Genomic DNA, 20,321 nt, shown 5'->3' on the forward strand with positions numbered 1-20,321 from the left:
GCAAGGTAGTTTGAAAAGAACACTGGAATGAAAGAATGAGAGGGAAAAAAATGTTTCCCCTATTGTTTGTAGTTCCTGGGTGTGTATGACATAAACAAGTTAGTCAACTTCGTATTCAGCATCTTCTACCACAGAATGAATGTATTAAAATACACACCTGAGATTCTTTTAATATTGAACATTTTAAGGCTCAATGGATTGAAAATTTGTACTATTTGCATCATATTCCAAAGCAGATGCTTAAGAAAACAAAACATTTAATTGATTAAAGAAAAAAAATACCAAATTATACTTACTCATAGAGCTCTGGCTCTTTAACCTTTCCAAGGTGGTTTAATAATTTAAATATAAAACAGCCATCCTCCATAGTTTCATCCAGAAGAGTCACAGTGAGAACAAAATAATAGGCTATAACACAAAAATATAGAATGCAATTCACATTATTACTTTTTTCCTTATTTTTGGTGTCTATGCAGATACACCTATATGTATATATGTATGCAGTGTAGGCACATATTATATATGCACATAATATTGAGAGCCACTCATTTAGTACATGGGTAATACATTTTATTTTCTGGCAATTTTTAACTAGACTTTAAAATAAGGAATGAAAAAGCCTGCCAGACAGTCATAGGTATGGTGAAAAGCTGGCCAAATAATTAGAGAATACTAACTGGTCTGCACCAAGAAAATTCAGAATTTAGGTCAATGAAGCACTTTTTCTTTTTCAATAGCACAACCAAAGTAAACATGACAATGTTCTTTAATTATCTGATGAATAGTCTTAGGTAAAATTGCTTGACAAATACAACCCCCAGTTTCACTGGCTGTTTAGGAATGACTTTAAAATTAAGTATGTCTAGTTCTTCTTCAAAATGCCCCAGCTAAAAATTGATAAGAGTAAATCTTCCAGAAGTAAGGATGCTGAACTTACCCCTATATTCAGTATTGTCTGAGCTACACAGAAAGTTCTGACTCCCTGGGAGGTTTATTTGTTTGTTTAGCACAAGAAGAATTTATTAGGAAATATGTAGTTCAAATAATTACTGAGGGCCAGAGATTAAGGCTCTGCCAGAAACACCAACCTAAAAATTACAGCCCAGAACTGCTTCAAGATCCCACTGCTTCCAGCTTCAAACAAGAGCTAGAAGATTAGCTGAGATTGCAAGTTTAAGATACTTTCATTTCTATGATGGGAAGATGTTGATACATCTGGAGGGGAAATACCGAGAAAAAGGGAGGATTTAAATTCACAACAAAGAGCTATTTTTAAGTGCTCACTAAGTCTACCCCTTTTACCACTTAACATCAATATCCACATTTCCTCCCATACTTCAAGTAAGATGCCATTATTACTTAGATGCCCAGCCCCCAGTCCCAAGAACAGCTAAGTGGACCACATTTTGCTACAATCCGGTGTAAGGTGATACCCATTCTTCTAGTTCTATCCCAATCTTGTTGTGATACTGTAACTTAAGGACTAGAATGCACAGTCCCTCTCCATCATACCTTACATAAGAGAGGTAGACACTAGTCCTTGTACTGTAAACCATCTTAGAAAAAAAATGTACAAAAAACAGAACAAGGACTATGAAATTTTCCCGTGAGAATACACGTACGAAAATCATGCATGCTAGCTGTTAAATGCTGCTACTAACCAGGCAAGAGTAGTTAACTTCTTGTTTTATTCCTGATGCTGAGTACTACCTCCAATAAGGAAGTGTATTTATCACCAGACCTCATCAATTCCTAGCACAAGACAGTTGAAGACCACTTCTTACTGGAAGCGACTGCTCAGCTTTAGACAAAATACTTTGCTCCACCTCACCCAATAAAGCAGGTGCTCAGACTTTCTCAGGTAACTTCTGGTATCATGGCACGTTGAGATGTTACAGAATAACCCCACCTCTCGCTACAAGTACATGGAAATGAAGAGTGTACAATCTCTAAATCAAATACACAACCAAGCTCAGATGAAGGTAGGAAAAATATCAGGAAGCAGAAATGCAGAGGAAGTAAAGGCAAAACTGAAGACAGACTACAGCTCTGGACACCTCCGGGACTTGAGAACAGGATGTAAGGAGGCTGCGGCTGCATGTCAGCTTCCATGCACAGGAGACCCGATGCCAAGTGACAGAGCTGAAACGAAAGTCCCTGCTCAGAGCCAGAGACCTTAATTCTCTGCTTTGCCATTTAAAGAGGAACTTGGAAAATTCTTCCTACTGGCTGTCTATGAGTCTTAGATGGGGGGAAAATTTTACCAAGACTAAATAAAACTCCAGGTAACATGGAATTATTTAATAAGATTTTATTTATTTCTTTATTTGAGAGAGACAGAGAGAGAGAGAGAGATAAGCAGACTCTGCCCTGAGCATGGAGCCGGACATGGGGCTCGATCTCAGAATCCTGACATCATGACCTGAGAGGAACTCAAGAGTCCCATGCTTAACCAACTGAGCCATCCAGGTGCCCTGGTAATAAGGAATTTAAATTAGCACTCATCACTTGGTGAAGACTCCCCAGCCCCTCCAAATTATATTAAAAATGCTCCAAGACTATGCTACATAAATTCTGGAAAAAACAAAATCCAACTTGCTCTGAAGAAAGAATTTTGAAGAGCTGACTACTGAGTTTTTTATATATTAAAAGAATACATGAGTCTTTATTTTGAAATAACACAAATATGTTTCTTTAATTTTTAAGAGACTTAAAATGACCACTGAGACTAGAAAATGATAATAATAAATCAAAAATAAATAGATTAATTAATTAATTAATTAATTAAACCAGAAGAAAACTATAGAGTATCTGCCGGATACAATTACACTGACAATAAATGAAGAAAATTTATCTGAAAAGAAAATTAATATCTTCAAAGTGCTGAGTGAAAATACTCTCAATGTAGAATTCTATCTTGAATTAAATTTGCATTCCAGAGTAAGGAAAAGATAAGGTCATTTTCAAGGAAATAAATAAACCGAAAGAGACCAGTAGTAAAAAGTCACTAAGAGTGTATTTTAGTAAGACCGGGGTTAGACTCAGAAGGAAAAAGTGGTGGAGGGAAAAGATAACAAGAAAAAAGGTAGAAAACTGGGGCGCCTGGGTGGCCAGTGGGTTAAAGCCTCCGCCTTCGGCTCAGGTCAGGATCCCAGGGATAGAGCCCTACATCGGGCTCTCTGCTCAGCAGGGAGCCTGCTTCCCTTCCTCTCTCTCTGCCTGCCTTTGATCTCTGCCTGTCAAATAAATAAATACAATCTTAGAAAAAAAAAGGTAGAAAACTAAAATTGGCAAATAGGGTGAGGATTTGTTGTAATGATAACATTCCTAAAAAATACTGATTGTTAAGTAACATGTGAAATAAAATACTATAGAACATAATATTCAAGACAGAAAAGAAAACACAGGTTCAAAGTCTCTATGAGATAAATTGTTGCTGTGATAGAATCAGATAAAATTGGGAGTCAAAATGCAATTTTATGCATAAATCGTCTTGAACTCTTATACATCTAAGAAACCACAGCCTCAGACTACATAAAGCTAAAATCTAAACAAAGTTGCTGCCTGCTTAGAAACAAAAGATTTAAATAGGACTCAGATTCCAACATAATAAACAAAAGGTCCAGGATGTGACTGAAAATTGCCCATTATACCGAGAACAAAGACAACCACAACTTTGGTGAGAAGGGACAATGAAATGATGCCAATATTGAGATGAATCGGATGCTGGGATTATCTGACAAGGATGTCAAAGAAGCCATCCCCAAAATGCTTCAAAGTCAGTTAGAGCCTCTTGAAAAAATGAATAGAAAGATATGAGCAAAGAAATGGGAGCTGTTGGGGCGCCTGGGTGGCTCAGTGGGTTAAGCCTCTGCCTTCGGCTCAGGTCATGGTCTCCGGGTCCCGGGACAGAGCCCGGCATCGGGCTCTCTGCTCAGCAGGGAGCCTGCTCCCCCGCCTCTCTCTGCCTATTTGTGATCTCTATCTCTGTCAAATAAATAAATAAAATCTTAAAAAAAAAAAAAATGGGAGCTGTAAAGGAAAACAAAGTAGAAACTACATATGCGAAAGCTACGGTGATGTATATAAACTCACTGCATGTGCCTGTTGGTAGGTGGATGACGGAGGAAAGAAATCAGCGAACGTGAACACAGATCAACGGCCAGCCAACCGCAGCAACAGAAAGAAAAGAGACTGAGGGAAAAACAGGGGCCTCGGATAGCTATGCGACCACAACAAAGATACAGTATCTGTGTTACCATGTCAGAAAGAGAGAAAAGAAAGCGGCACCAAAGAGTATTCAAAGAAACAATGGCCAGGGATTTTCTAAATTTGGTGAAGAAAACAAATATGCAGATTCAAGAAGCTGAGTGAACCTGAAATACGATAAACCTGAACAAATCTTACCCAGTCGTATCAGCATTAAATGCCAGAAAACAAAAAAACAAAGAAAAAAATTGAAAGCAGCCCAAGACACATGATGCATTATCTATAGGAGAACACCAATTTGAGTCACGATGGAATTTTTTTTTAAGATTTTATTTATTTATTTGACAGACAGAGATCACAAGCAAGCAGAGAAGCAGGCAGAGAGAGAGAGAGGGAAGCAGGCTCCCCGCTGAGCAAAGAGCCTAATGTGGGGCTCGATCCCAGGACCCTGAGATCACAACCTGAGCCAAAGGCAGAGGCTTTAATCCACCAGCCACGCAGGCACCCTGGATTTTTTTTTAAATCTGAAATAATGGAGACTAGCATTTTTCACACATTATGTGGCACCTTTTTCAAAGGCCAAAAGAAAGAGCTCAGCTCTGAACCTCATATCCAGCAAAACTATCCTTTGAGAATAAAGGAGGAATAAAGGCACACTAAGACAAAGAAACACTTAAGAAGGAATTTCTTATTAGCAGACTCAATCCCTTAAATATTGTAAGAAGGGATTTCTTCAAACAGAAACGAATTGAAATCATTGAAAATGGGAAGGGAAGACAGCTGCATACATACAATAGATTACCCTTTTCCTTGTGCATTTTATATACTTGATGATTGAGACCAAAATTATCACACAATCTGCTACTCAAGACAATGAGTTTTTAAAGTGGAGAATGTAAAGAAACCAAAATGCAAGTCAAGTTCTCACACTTCACAGAAAATGTTGATATCAGGAAACTGTGAAAAATCCTATGTGCTTATTGTCATGGTGGTAGACCTCTCCAAATAGATCCACGTCCTAATCTCTAGAACCTGTGAATATGTTACCTTAAATGGCAAAGCATAATTAAGATCTCAAATAGAATTAAAATTGCTAATCAGCTGCCCTTGAAATGGGAAGATTATCTGATTTATCCAAGTGGGAGCAGTGTAGTCACAATGCCTTAAAATCACAATCACAGCCTGTAAAATCACAATCAAAATCATAATCACAGCCTGTAATCACCAAGTCTTTAAAGCAGAAGAGGAAGACAGAAGAGAATCCTAAAGAGAGATGTGAAGCAAAAAGGGTTGAAGAGATGCAGTGGGTGTGAGGGAAGACTCAAGCCACCACTGGGGAAGAAGAAGCCATGAACCAAGGAACGCAGCCAGCCACCGGAAGTGCAAAAACTCAAGGAAACAGGTTGTCCCCTGGAGCCTCCTGAAATGCAGTCCTGCTGACACCCCAATTTTTGCAGTGACACCTGTGTCAGTCTTCTGTCCTCAACAGGACTAGAAAGATAATAGATTTGTGCTTTCTTAAGCCATTAAATTTGTGGTAATTTGTTATGTTAGTGACAGAAAATGAATCCATATTTTAATGTGAAGAATGGGAAGCTCTTGTAACAAATACCTAAAATAAGGAAGAGGCTTTTAAAATCGGCAATGAACAGAAGCTTAAAGAACTTTGAGAAGCATGATTAAAAAAAAAAAAAAAAAAAACCAGCTAGATTACCTTGAACACATTGTTAGTGGAAATGCAGATGGTAACACCCCTGCTGGTGAGGCCTCAGAAGGAAGGGACAAGTTATTGGAAACTGGCAGAAAAAAGAATACTTGCGAAATAGTCACAGAAAGCCTAACAAAATTGTGTCCGAAATTATATGGAAAGCAAAAGTTGTAAATAAATCTGGCCTTGTTTCTTATTGGTATTTACGGTGAAACTGGGAGAGGAAAATGTAAATTGAGATAAAAGTGTCACATGAAAACCAATGTGGACAGAATGATTTGAAAAATCCTTATCTTATCAGGTTTGGGAAAGATACTGACACTAAGATTCATCATCAGGAAACCACGCTCTAGAGAAAAATCCAAGAGTATGGCTAGACAACCCTTTGGCTTAGAATGATCAAAAAGTCAGTAGTCAGTAACACAAAAGGCTCTTTGGAAAGATTAAGTATTTGGTTCTTAGATTCCCTCAACCATCTCAGCAGAAAGCCAAAATAGAGATAGGATTATCTACAAAAGATATTTGGAAGTACCTCTCTTTTAACAGAATGAATCTCTGATATATATGGACATCTACAAGGTTTCTGACAATGTTGTAGTAGCATAAACCATGCCAGCTTAGACTGAAGGAGACAGGGTACAAAATGAAAGAATGCTGTTGGACCTCCAAAATTTTTCAGGCAAGGAACAGACTGTTAAAACTATTCAGCTGTAAGCATAAGTTACCATTGATACAAAAAAAAAAAAATTAAATAAATAAAATAAAGTAAAATAAAAAGGAAGAAAGAAAGAAGAAAAAAGATGACTCTAAGAAGCTAAAACATGGAGTCATGAGCCCACAGAGCAGATCCCAGGGGAAATAAATCACAGGGAATTATTCCCAACCCTTGAAACCAAATGGGATTTGCCTCATTGGACTTTAAAATTGCTTCAGACTATTGCCTCCATTTCCTTTCATTTTTTTTCCCCTTTTGAACAGGAATGTCTAGTATCCTATGCCTGTCTCATCAATGTATTTTGGGAGCAGATAACTTATTTATTTATCTGACAGACAGAGATCATAGTAGGCAGAGAGGCAGGCAGAGAGAGGAGGAAGCAGGTCCCGTGCTGAGCAGAGAGCCCGATGTGGGACTCGATCCCAGGACCCTGGGATCATGACCTGAGCTGAAGGCAGAGGCTTTAACCCACTGAGCCACCCAGGTGCCCCACACTTTGTCATTCTTATAAGGCTAATTAGCTTCTGACCCAGCAGTTGCATTCCTAGGCCTTCATAAAGGAGAAATAAAAATGTAAATTCACATAAAAACCTATATATAAATATTCATAGGAGCTTTATTCGTAGCAGCCAAAAACTAAAAATATCCCTGATACCCTTCAAGAGATGAACAATTAAACAAACTAAAAAAATCAAGTCCTTATTTGAATTGGACTCTAATAAATTTCAGAGTTCCTTGAAATTACCTGATGGAATTTAAGTGGGTTGGAAGAACATTTTGGAGGAAATATAAATTAGTATATAAAAGCAATCATTTATTCACTTGTTGAAAATATTAACTTACTACAGAATGGACTCTTGCCACTAGTATCCAAAAACACAATGGTCTCTTTTCTTGTGTTTAAAGCATCTTTCCATAGCTCGGCTTGATAACCTAAGATTTGAGAAACATTAGAAACCAGATTTCCATCAAACAGCACACAAAGCTTTCAAATCACCAAAGCAACTAAAGAATCAATGTGTTATAATAATAATTATAATAATAATTTATGATTTTTATAACTTAAAACCACTTTCCAAATAATTTTATAGTCTATTCATTTTAATTACATTATAAATCAAATTCAAGATTCACAAACAAATGCCCTCCCTGGAATCCTTATCAGAGCTGCGCAGACTCCATACGGCTACAATCCATTTGTAGCAGTTTTTACTATTTTTCATAAATTCAGAATTTTACATGTACCTCCTTTTAGTAAATTCAGCAGAATAAAATGATTAGATAAAACAAACACAAAATTTAGTTCCATGAGTACAGTTCCCAGTTCTCCTACGTATACACATTCATAGATGTATGATGCATGTGTAACATAAGTAAGTGTGTTGTATAGATAATATCTATATACACTATATTCCAGATATCTATGTTATTAGTACATTTGAAATATTATCACACAAACACATATATTTAAAATGCTTCCTACTTTATGTACTTGTCTGTTCCCACATCGCTACCACTGAACTTGAATTCTGAATGTAATAGAAAGAACACTGAATTGAGAATTAAGGAGTCTAACTCTATTTCTCACTTGTGTCCTTACATAATCCTTCTGTTCCCACTGGGTCACAGTTTTTTCACTTTTATGGAAAAGCAATGAGACCAGAAAAGCAATCCCCAACATGAGGTCTGGAGAAAAAAAAGGAATCCTACAAGATGTCTTCTGGACAGAAGGGGTCTATGAGAAAATAGGTCTGGCAAAGCCTGCAGATTGCCTGCCTCTCTTAGCAATTCTCTATGTGCCTTAGTATAAATCTCCAGCCCAAGAAAACTGCAGAAAGCTGTTTAATTCAGCCACTGTTATTGCTTCCCATTTCATTGAGCCCCTTTGGCTTTGGAAACATTTCTAGCAGATCCTGATCACGACACTGATAAGATGTTCCATGTTCATGACAAGCTTGGGGTCTGGTGATCTCTTCAGAAAATCCTGAGCAAAAAACAGCCTCTGAGACTCTTTCAGCTCTACCGTTCTATTTTTATGTGGATTCTTTTTTCCGCTATAATTTCCCACCGCCAGGCTGTCGTTATCGAAAGTTGCAATACGTAACTGCTCTTGCCAAGATTTATCGATTTGGAAGGTGTGAACCATATATGATTCATGCCTACTTGCTAATAGCAAATGAAAAGCTAACTATGGTTTACACCTCTCCACTTGCTCCTAAGACTTACCATAAAAATAAAAAACCTCAGTGCCACTAAAAAATGCACAAATCTCAAGAAAAAAAAAATGCAGTCTCTTTCTTCAGTGGAAATACAGGTGAATGATAGTGAGATTCCTTTGCAAAGCAAGAGCAAGGATCATTATGGACCACCAAATTTACACACTACATTGAACACAGTTGCTTAAATTCCCCTGAGCCGTTGATTAAATTCTCTTCACTAAACACCTTAAAAATATTTAGTAGGAAATAAACTGTTTTCTCTGGTTGTTCTGAAAGACCCCTGCCCTGGAAAGTCCCCTCCCTTAAGAGATAGATAGGAGAACTAACTGCTCTTTTGCCTTTCTGTAACCGCTTGGCTTTTAGGGTGTGACACTTGTCGCCTGTTCAAACAAGATACCTTCTGCTAAGAGGCATAGTCACGTAGGCAGGGGGCCACATAGTCAAGTAGGCAAGATATTTTCCTGCTGAGTAATGAGGCCCAACCCCCCTCCTTGCTCCCCCTTCGCGCGCACAAGCTTTTTCAAATGTACTCCCCCTTCGCGCGCGCGGACCCCCGAAACCAATCCACTAACACCGAGGGTGCCTCTTTCAAAAGTTCAAATTGTCAGCCAATCAGCTCTACCCCACCCAAAACCTGTTTGTGCCAATCTATAAAAACCCCGCTTTCCCCTCGGTTGGTGTGCTCGGTTAGCTGGAGCTGCCGACCACCCGCCGGTACCTGCGTCCCAATAAACCTCTTGCTGTTTGCATCCAGTGGCAGTGTTGGATTCTTGGGTAAGGGGATCCGCGGGTCTTTCAGTTCCACAGGTAATTTTTCCATAAAATGCTAACATGTTCACAAGTAAATATGGAAGCTTCCAGCAAAAATACTAACAATTATGTGATTCATTTTCCATTGAAACTTAGAGTAATTATAAGTCTTGCTTACCTAGCCTAGGACACGATTTGCCCTTGTTGTAGTCACAGTCTACACATAAACCAGCTTTGAAATCTTCATACGAAGGACAAGGAAATGAAACAAAATTGCACTTTGTTTCCAAAGAGGCCATGAACAAGTAAACTGCTCTCTGGTGGTCGCATTTAATATACTGAATTCCTTAAGTGTTAAAAATCAAGCAGAGGAAGGACAGATGTATTAAACCAAGTTCAAGTAAACTAGAGAAAAATTAAAGGTTATGTTCTACACAATACTACATGCTTTTGAGTATTAAAAGTGTTGACTACAATGTACAGTTTTATCTCAAGCGATTAAATAAGTAGTGACACTGAAAATATAATTTAGTAAGCTTTTACATGAGATTTATAAGAAATTTTTCTGAAGTACTAATTACCACAGGAAAAAAATGTTCAATTTCAATAATTTGACAAACTCCATAAACACGGTGCTACCATAGTTAGTAACTCTGTGCACATCTTTCCCTTCTAACCTCACACTACTAACATTTCTACTCAGTGTCAGAGAGAACCAGGAAACCAGGTAACATTAAAGCTTTATCATGTCTCTTTCTTTCTCCAATGCCTCACATCCTTACAACATTTGACCAAACTTCTCTAGCCGCAGTGGCCTTTCACTGTATGTTACTTGACAAATTGTCATTGTAGACATCAAAACATTGCTTCCTATGACTGAAGTGAGCCAAATTCCACACTTGGAGCAGCTGCTCAGCTTCTTATTTAAGAACTGAGTGCAACAGGGCTCCTGGGTGGCTCAGTGGGTTAAGCCTCTGCCTTCAGCTCAGATCACGATCTCAGGGTCCTGGGATCCAGCCCTGCATCGCGCGCTCTCTGCTCCGCAGGGGGACTGCCCCCTCCTCTCTCTCTGCTTGCCCCTCTGCCTACTTGTGATCTCTCTCTCTGTGTCAAATAAATAAATCTTAAAAAAAAAAAAAACAAAAAAAAGACAAACCGTAAGTAACTCTTAATCTCACAAAACAAACTGAGGGTTGCTGGTGGGAGGGGAGTTGGAAGAGGGATTTGGGGTTATGGACATTGGGGAGGGTATGTGCTATGGTGAGTGCTGTGAAGTGTGTGAACCTGGCAATTCACAGACCTGTACCCCTGGGGATAAAAATATATGTTTATAAAAAATAAAAAATTAAAAAAAAAAAAGAACCGAGTGCAAGAGACAATGAATCTGTGCTTGTATGGTATCGGAATGATGGTAAAGATTAAATCCTGATACCAGGGGCGCCTGGGTGGCTCAGTGGATTAAAGCCTCTGCCTTCGGCTCAGGTCATGATCCCAGGGTCCTGGGATTGAGCCCTGCATCGGGCTCTCTGCTCAGCAGGGAGCCTGCTTCCTCCTCTCTCTCTCTGTCTGCCTCTCTGCCTGCTTGAGATCTCTGTCTGTCAAACAAAACAAAACAAAACAAAAAATCTTTATTAAAAAAAAAAAAAATCCTGATACCAAACTCATGTTACATGACACCCAGGCCATCGGTGTCTCCTTCACCAACTTAGCGCTTCGAATGTTTAAAATCATGAAATAAAGCTGTTGAAGTTAATGCAATGAATCCCACCATGACCAGATGGGATACCGACTGCTAAACTTTATGAACTGAGAAAAATCCAATTCAACCATTTTTTGCCAATTACTCCCCCGAATCATGAGCAAGGGTGATCAAAATCTTCCCCACAGGTTAAAAAGGAAAAAAGTAAATTTGATTTTCTTTTATCATTTGAATCATACGTAATTCATTCAAATGATAATGTAATTCATTCATTGGTATACCTGATAAAATGGACTTAGGACAGCCAGGTTGTGTTTTTCCTCCATTTGGATAAAAATCTATATGTCCCACAGGCTCTTTAATGCCTAAACCTAGAAAGAAAAACACTCAGAAATCACAAAGTGAATATAATCAGGCCAACAACACTTTTACACAATAAAATCTCCTATAAATTCCACTGAAAGTGACTCCTAAAATTTGAATTGAAAATAAAATAGAGGCCATTTTTTTTAAAAAGATGCATTTTTCTGGTATTAATGCCTCACGTTAATTCCTCATGAAAATTGTATGTCATTAATTTAACATATTTACCAGTCACCAATTTACTATGGGTCCATTGTAGTTCCATGAGCCATACATATATAAGAAAGAAAGTAAAACAGAGAAAAACTCCTTTCTGTAGTAGAAATTACATCTTGGTGGAGAAAGACATAAAAAACAAGTACAGATACAGTATGTCAGAGCATAAGTGCTGAAGAGAAGACACAAGGGGCCTAAGAGGACCCTAAGTGCCTGGTCAGGGTGTAGGATGGTTGCACTTTTAAGTAGTTGGGTTAGGGAATTTCCTATTAAGGCAGTCGAGTCACACAGTGACATGGAGGATGTGAGTGAGACAAGTAGGAAATTATATGAGCCTGCGTAAAGTACTCAAAGAAGCCAGGTTAGCCAGAGCATTCGGTGTAAGAGGGAGCACTGGAGGAAATCAAGTCATATAGGACCTTTTAGGCAAGTGGGATCATTTGCTTACACTCTGGAAAAGGCCTAAGACTTGGTACTAGATTCACTAACTAGAAAAAACTACATAAGCTGCCTCAGCTCGAACAAAGTGGGTCAGAGCGACATAAATGTGCAGCTATGTCTTAAGGGCGTCCGTGTATCTGTGGATCCTCCGGGCATTGGGTAAGGTGCGAAGGCTGGGTCCACTATTACCAATATGGGGGTTAAAACCCAGGGAAGTCATGGGAATGAGACAGGGTAGCAAGCTCAGAATACTTGGGGAACGTGATAAGATCTGAAAATCTTGCCGGGAAGTCCTGACTCCTGACACTTTGGCTTAAGGCACAAGACATTTCCTACATGATTAACTCTTGAAGGTGATCCACAATAGATTTACATAGCAGAGACAAACACTTGGGTCTGACAGTAGGATTAAGATGCAGGACAGGATTTAGTGATAGTACCCAACAGAATAAGATAGCTGCTGGTGAGGTTCCAGAGCCTGAGGACACTGGGCCTGTGTGTTATAGGGGAGGGGAGTCAGTGTGTAAGGAAAGGCAAAGTACAATTCAGATAACCTCCTCAAAACTCCTTGGAATCCAGGGAAGTATGAGAGAGATTTGACTGTGACCTGCGGAGGGTAGGCTAGCCAATCCCTCTTTACAATCCATCATCTGTTTGCATTCTCTTAAATATGACCAAAAAAAAATTATTATTATTTATTTTTTTTTTAATTTTGGAGACCGTTACAATTTCCCTATTCTGAATTCAACATGGAGTTCCAGGACTAGGAGTTCCAGGTTGGAGACATCATTTTCTCCAATCCGCCACTGAAGTAGAATCAACCAAGAAGACTCCTCGGGAATCAGGGAGAAGCAAAAGACATATTTATATTAACGTACAAGCAGCCCTTGATTCATTCAGCCTTGTTTTTCCCCTTTACCAGAAGGAAGGGGCAGAGAAGTTTGGTGTGTGTAGGTCATTCATTCCCTTGGATTCAAGGAGGGTAAGGAGAGTAGCTATGGCTTTTTAAATCTTCTTTTTATTATAATTTACTATACATGCACTCAAACAAGAACATAAATCTATAGATTATTATAAAGCAAAGAGCCACTATTTATAACTATCACACCCCTGTCAAGAAATAGCACCTACAAATCCCTAGCTCTTACCTAATTACCAGCTTCTCCCTTCCTTGATAAATAATAACATCTTTTAATAAAATAATTATTTTGCTATTCTTTACCTTCCAAGGATGCCTCCCAAAACATCACAGTTTAGATTTGCCCATTTTGGAACTGTATATAAATTGACTCATATTTCATGTAGCTTTTGTGTAACCCTTTTATTATAAACTTGCTTTTTTATAATAATCCAAATTGGGTGTGATTCATTATCCATTTTTATATGTTGCAGAATTGGTTTACTAATATGATGTTTACATAGAATTTTTGTATCCATGGTTATAATAAACAATGTCTACGAATTTTTTCTGTAATGTCTATCTCGAATTTTGACATTTTTATGACTTTTAAAAAAAGTTATGAACAGTTTCCAATTCTTTATTATTCTTTGAGATCATTTGTGTGAAAGTGGTCTTACTTTTCCCTTAATTGTTTGGTAGAGATGAATAATTTGCCTAGAATTTACTTTGTTGGAAGTCTTTAAATTACAAGTTTTATTTCATTAATATTTATAGAACTATTCAAATTTTTTTTCCTAATTTCTTAGTTTGGTAAATGCTTTTGCTTTTTCATAAAAATTTTTCTATTTTATACCATAACATATAATCACACATTTTCATATTTATTTGCATAGTATTGTTCATTACATCATAATATGATCAATTTCATATCTGTAGTATCTGTAAAACTTTTTCTGTTTTATTTTATTTTTTCATATATATGTATGTGTGTATATATATATATATATGTATGGATTTTATTTATTTTTCAGAGAGAGTGAGGGAGCGCACAAGCAGGGGGAGCGGCAAACAGAGGAAGAAGCAGGCTCCACAATGAGCTAGGTGCCCGAGTGGGGACTTGATCCCAGGACCCTGGGATCATGACCTGAGCCAGAGGCAGACACTTAACTGACTGAGCCACGCAAGTGTCCCTTTATTTGTTTTTAAGGTTTTATTTATTTATTTGAGAGCGAGAGAGGGAGCATGAGCATGAGGTGGGGAAGGGCAGAGGGACAGGGAAAAGCAGGGAGCCAGGTGCCAGGCTTGATCCCAGGACCCCAATACCAGAGCAAAGGGCAGATGCTTAACCTACTGAGCTATCCAGATGACCTTTTCAAAATTATTACTATTCACTGTGCCTTCTATTTTTGTTCTATTTTTTCTCCCCAAGAATATATTAAATTGGAGGGTGGATATATAAAGTTTAAGCATTCTATATTCCTCCATTTCAGGGAAAGAAGGTAAAAATAAGATATTTTACAAGCCTCGGAGCACCTGGGTGGCTCAGTGGGTTAAAGCCTCTACCTTAGGCTCAGGTCATGGTCCCAGGGTCGTGGGATTGAGTCCCACATCAGGCTCTCTGCTCCGTGGGGAGCCTGCTTCCTCCTCTCTCTCTCTGCCTGTCTCTCTGCCTACTTGTGATCTCTGTCTGTCAAATAAATAAATAAAATATTAAAAAAAAAAAAAGACATTTTACAAGCCTCATGTAAGGGTCTCAAAAATACTTCCCATACTCTAAGCAACAGGAAACCTGCCATTAGAAAAGTGACTCCAAATTACCAGCTTACTTCCCTGGAATTTTTCTATCTTCTGAATGTTGGACTATAATTTTTTCCTGATATCCCAGCAAGGATGTTAGTTCAAATTATCCAATTCATAATTTTGGAAGGCCACGTAGTGTTTTTAACATATACAACTGAATATGGACAAGAACTACTGGTGAGTAGATGCACTCACTGATTAATATTCAAGGAAAAGGCAGTGTCTGCCAGACATGTGCTGACCCCAAGTGGGGTGGATATGCAGCATCAAAATTCTGTGTCCCTCATTTGCAATGGTTGTGAAAAGATTAATCGAAGGTGCCAACAATGTGGCATCAAGGGGTAAGTTAGGTCTGATAGACTGGTCATGTAGAGATGTTCGGACTGAAAAAAAAAACTGAAACAGTTTTTTTAATTAGAAAAAGCCAAAAATGCAAAGAAAAATAATAAGCCTGGGTGGCTCAGTGGCTCAGTGGGTTAAAGTCTCTGCCTTTGGTTCAGGTCATGATCCCAGGGTCTTGGAATCTAGCTCTGCATTAGGTTCTCTGCTCAGCAGGGAGCCTGCTTCCTCCTCTATTTCTGCCTACTTGTGATCTCTGTCTTTTAGACAAATAAATAAGATCTTTGGGGCACCTGGGTGGCTCAGTGGGTTAAAGCCTCTGCCTTCGGATTGGGCTGTGATCCCAGGGTCCTGGAATCAAGCCCCGAATCGGGCTCTCTGCTTGGCAGGGAGCCTGCTTCCTCCTCTCTCTCTGCCTGCCTCTCTGCCTACTTGTGATCTTTTGTCTGCCAAATAAATACATAAAATATTAAAAAAAAAAAAAGAAAAATAATAAAAAGTATGAAGAGCTAATTCAAAGGCTACAGGCAAAGCTGAAGTTGGGATTTCAGAAACAAGAGCTCAGAGAACTGCAGAGAACTGGGCAACAGGTGCACTGTGTGTGGGATAAATAAGTGAACTTGGATTCCAAAGAAGGAACAGAATGATAGGAAGAGAGGCTCAGTCCCCTGGCATGTAGCCATAGAAGCTGAAAATTTGTGCTCTGTGGCATTTATGGCATCTGTATCTCTCACAAAGGAATTGGTATGAATCACCACAAGGACAATTCAGAGGACTATGGGAGCAAATAAATGACCCGAACCAAAGAGAAAAGAAACCTGAGGAAACAGGGAAATCAGAACAGCCTTAGCATGGCTTCCTCGCTTCTCCGTGGTAGCCACGTATCCTGCCCGTGCCTACAGCCACAGCACATGTAAATTATCAGCTGTCAGAGCAACAAATTGGGGAGGCGTAGACTCTGGAATCATAAGATTCCAAATTCTGGCTCTGACACTTGTGGCCATGACCCTAGCTTCCCGAACAGCAATAAAAAGGAGATGATATTTCCTTATCTCATGGGGACTTAGGAGAATGACATAATTCATTCACAGAAAACATCTAAAACACTGCCTAAGGTATAGGAAGTGCTCAAGAAGTAGTAGTATCATCAATTTCATATGAGGAAGGGCCTCTGGGCCATCTACATTCTTCCTTGAAAGTGTCTATCCAAAGCACTCAGGCTCAAACTACCAACAGCCTGTTGGACATTTTCAGGAATATAATTAAAACCAATAGAGAAATTATCTCCCTGTCTTTACTGGAGGGTATTCTCCATCTGTGCCTGAAATGTTCACTTCTACGTGATACACATCACATGAGAAAGCGAGTGGAGAGAATGGTAACCTAAATACAGCAGGAATATTAGGCATGGGAGAACTCTGACCAATTAAAACTGTCAACAGCATGAACAAGGTGAAGAAGTACTTTGTATTAAGTTTCCATTTTTTAGGATGATAAGACCAGTCCTTGAAACCAGAAAGAGGGTAAGCGGATAGCAAAAAGTGTCATTTGACATCACGAACTCCAAGAAATATTGCTTGTGGGAAATAGAATCATTTGATAATAATTTATATTTTATAATAATTTTAATGTATAATATATAATAATTTATAATTTATAACAATGACTCATCGTCACTTTACCCACTACTCTCTGCCCTTTTACGTTCTCATCCTCCCCAATGTCTACAACTTTTCATTTTCAAATAATTTAGCAATAAATCCTACATTGTTACCATTGGTATCAGAATGGATAACATCCACAAACTTCGCATCGGTGTAAGCTAATCTGTCCTTAGGTGATTTTCCAGAAAATTTTGGCCCAGCAGGGTCAAGACCTGGAATTCAAGAAAGAAACTATCAGTCGATGAATCAATTCTTACTACAGTGTTTATTAGATCATATGTTTGCATTATTATTACATTATAAGCATGTCTATATAGTTTTAACTTAAACTTGTGCAAAAACTAATATTAAGATAAATGAAACTAGATGAATAGCAAATATCTTCGTTATCTGAATGTTACTTTTCACCAATCGTCAGTTTATCAACAATCTAATGTTAAGCCACACTTAGAGATGCCTCAACAAAACTGTAGGTTTTATTTTCTTAGCGTTTTTATTTAAGAAGTACTTAGGGATAGGAGCACATGGGTGGCTCAGTCGTTAGACATCTGCCTTCGGCTCAGGTCATGGTCCCAGGGTCCTGGGATGAAACCCCACATCGGGCTCCCTGCTCAGCAGGAAGTCTGCTTCTCCCTCCCCCACTCCCCCTGCTTGTGTTCCCTCTCTCACTGTCTCTCTGTCAAATAAAAAACAAAAATAAAACAAAACCAAAAACAAAAAAAAGAAAGGAAAAAAAGAAGTAGTACTTACAGATAAACCACTAGTAACTTTATAGTTAATAATAAGTAACTACTACTGCCCTGAGAGGGAGGGGAAATGAATAATATCCTGGTCCTGTCTTGAACCTCATGCCTTATGAGTTCATCCCAGATCTATCTGCAGTTCTAATATGATTTTTAAGTGCCAAATACAATTTGGGATGTGGCATAAAACATACTATTATCTTATCATTCATTTTTCACAAAAGTTTCCCACATACACACAAGAAAAGAAAAATATATTAAGAGTTCCATGGGCTATAGATATTATTTCTGGTGTATCTGAAATTTTTTTTTTTAAGATTTTATTTATTTGACACAGAGAGAGAGAGAGAGAACATAAGAAGGGGAGTGGCAGAGGGAAAGAGAGAAGCAGGTTCTCTGTGGAGTACGGAGCCCCATATGGGACTCGATCCCAAGACCCTGAGATCATGACCTGAGTCAAAGGCAGACCCTTAACTGACTGAGCACCCAGGCGCCCCGTATTTGAACTTTTAAATAGAAATTCTAGGCTCATGACCTACTGGCGAGTGTTAAAAAGGTGAGGGTGTGGGAAGGAGGTAAAATTCAACAAGTTGAGAACTTCTATGCAATGGAAGATACAATCATCTCAAAAAAGATATTTTAAAAAATAAAATATAATGTTGCTCATCTCAAGCCCTTCTCCTATCCTGGTTTATTTAAGCTCACTTAACTGAATGAGGCAGAAATTTCTCTTCTCATGAATAATTCTGATGTAGAACTACCACATTTGCTGGACTTTTAAACCTTGATGATTGCTTGGCCTATGGAGTCAATCGAACTGGAATAAAGTGTGAGTAAACACATCTTTTTTTTTTTCTTTTAAAGATTTTATTTATTTATTTGACAGGCAGAGATCACAGGTTGGCAGAGAGGCAGGAAGAGAGAGAGGAGGAAGGGAAGCAGGTTCCCTGCTGAGCAGAGAGCCTGATGCAGGGCTCGGTCCCAGGACCCTAGGATCATGACCCGAGCAGAAGGCGGAAGCTTCAACCCACTGAGCCACCCAGGTGCCCCAAGTAAATACATCTTAACATAAAGTAGGATGACTACAGTGGTTGAAACAGAATGGGCTCTGGATGCTAGAAAATTCTGTATAACTCCTGGCTTAGCTGTTCCAAACTTTTTGACCCCCTCCCCTACATTCATTCCATTAACCTGTTTTCACACCTAAATAATGGGGATAATATTAAAACTGATCAGAATAAGTATAGTAAGGTTATACTTAAGGTTTGTAAATATCCTGTCTGTGCAATTTATTCACCTCTCCCTGCCCCCTTTGCTTAACTTAACTCTATTACTTTTACTAACACTTGAAATCATTATAAATCTTCTATGGGCACAGATCTCAATAGTTGTTAAAAAGCTGAATTGACGGGAGAGGGATATGATCTTTCTATTCTAAAATCACCACCATTCCCAAATGGAAGCATGAAAATCCATGTCAGCATTATTTGGTTACTAAGCTTTCTGGACGTAGGAATTCTGTTACGAAAATATGAGGGCTATCAGGATCTAGACTCCCTCAATCTGGGATATCAACTCCTGATTCTCTCTTCTGCTGTCCAAATATAATTTTTAAAATAATTGGAATGTGTCAAAGTTTATGAAAATTAAGTACGTGGTTCTTTTTTTTTTTTAAAGGTATTATTTATTTATTTGACAGACAAAGAGAGAGAGAGAACAAGCAGGGGAAGTGGGAGAGGGAGAAGCAGACTTTCTGCTGACCAGGTAGCCTGATGCAGGGCTCAATCCCAGGACCCTGGGATCACGACCTGAGCCAAATGCAGATGCTTAATGGCTGAGCCATCCAGTTACGCTTAAGTACATGGTTCTATATTTAGTTAGTACATGAAAAAAGTCTTATATTTAATGGGTCAAATTTTCCTCTTGATTGTTACAATAATGTGTCCTTAAAATTCACTTGGGGTGGGGCGCCTGGGTGGCTCAGTGGGTTAAAGCCTCTGTCTTCGGCTCTGGTTGTGATCTCAGGGTCCTGGGATCGAGCCCCACATAGGGCTCTCTGCTCAGCAGGGAGCCTGCTTTCCTTCCTCTCTCTCACTGCCTGCCTCTCTGCCTACTTGTCATCTGTCTGTCAAATAGATAAATAAAATCTTAAAAAAAAAAATTCACTTGGGTTGCAGAAATCGATTTTCTTCATCCCATTTCTATAGGAGTACTTCAACAATGTTAAGAACTAAATAAGAAACAAGATTTTGGAATCTAACTAAACAAAGCCTAGCATTTGAATATAAAACAGAAAAAGAATAAATGTGTGTCATTTCTACTATTTAATTATTATGACTGATAACTTTTAAACAGAATAACTTCTGATGCTTTAAAGAATGCTAAAACACATTTTATCAAAAATATTTTACCTGTTATTCTTCCAAGTTGACCGTGAAATATCTTTCCAACAAATCCACTAATATGAGCTCCTAAGCTCATACCTATGAAATGAAAATTATGAAGAGATGCCCCATGATCCTGCAAGTGAAAATGCAATGTTATGATTTTCATT

General features: G+C 38.5%; 1 protein-coding gene across 1 annotated transcript in view; it reads right to left on the reverse strand.

The window, feature by feature from the left end:
- The window catches only part of LIPI (lipase I), a 55,243-nt gene that overhangs the window by 15,102 nt on the left and 19,820 nt on the right, over nt 1-20,321 (reverse strand). Inside the window, exons 3-8 of the mRNA XM_032302235.1 lie at nt 20,179-20,287; nt 17,135-17,236; nt 11,582-11,671; nt 9,780-9,947; nt 7,476-7,565; nt 297-408 (exon numbers count right to left, since the gene is read on the reverse strand). Coding sequence (XP_032158126.1) covers nt 297-408; nt 7,476-7,565; nt 9,780-9,947; nt 11,582-11,671; nt 17,135-17,236; nt 20,179-20,287 — 671 coding nt within the window. The remainder of the gene's footprint in view (nt 1-296; nt 409-7,475; nt 7,566-9,779; nt 9,948-11,581; nt 11,672-17,134; nt 17,237-20,178; nt 20,288-20,321) is intronic.

The sequence above is a fragment of the Mustela erminea genome, chromosome 1 (assembly GCF_009829155.1).
Source record: "Mustela erminea isolate mMusErm1 chromosome 1, mMusErm1.Pri, whole genome shotgun sequence".
NCBI classification, from domain to species: Eukaryota; Metazoa; Chordata; class Mammalia; order Carnivora; family Mustelidae; genus Mustela; species Mustela erminea.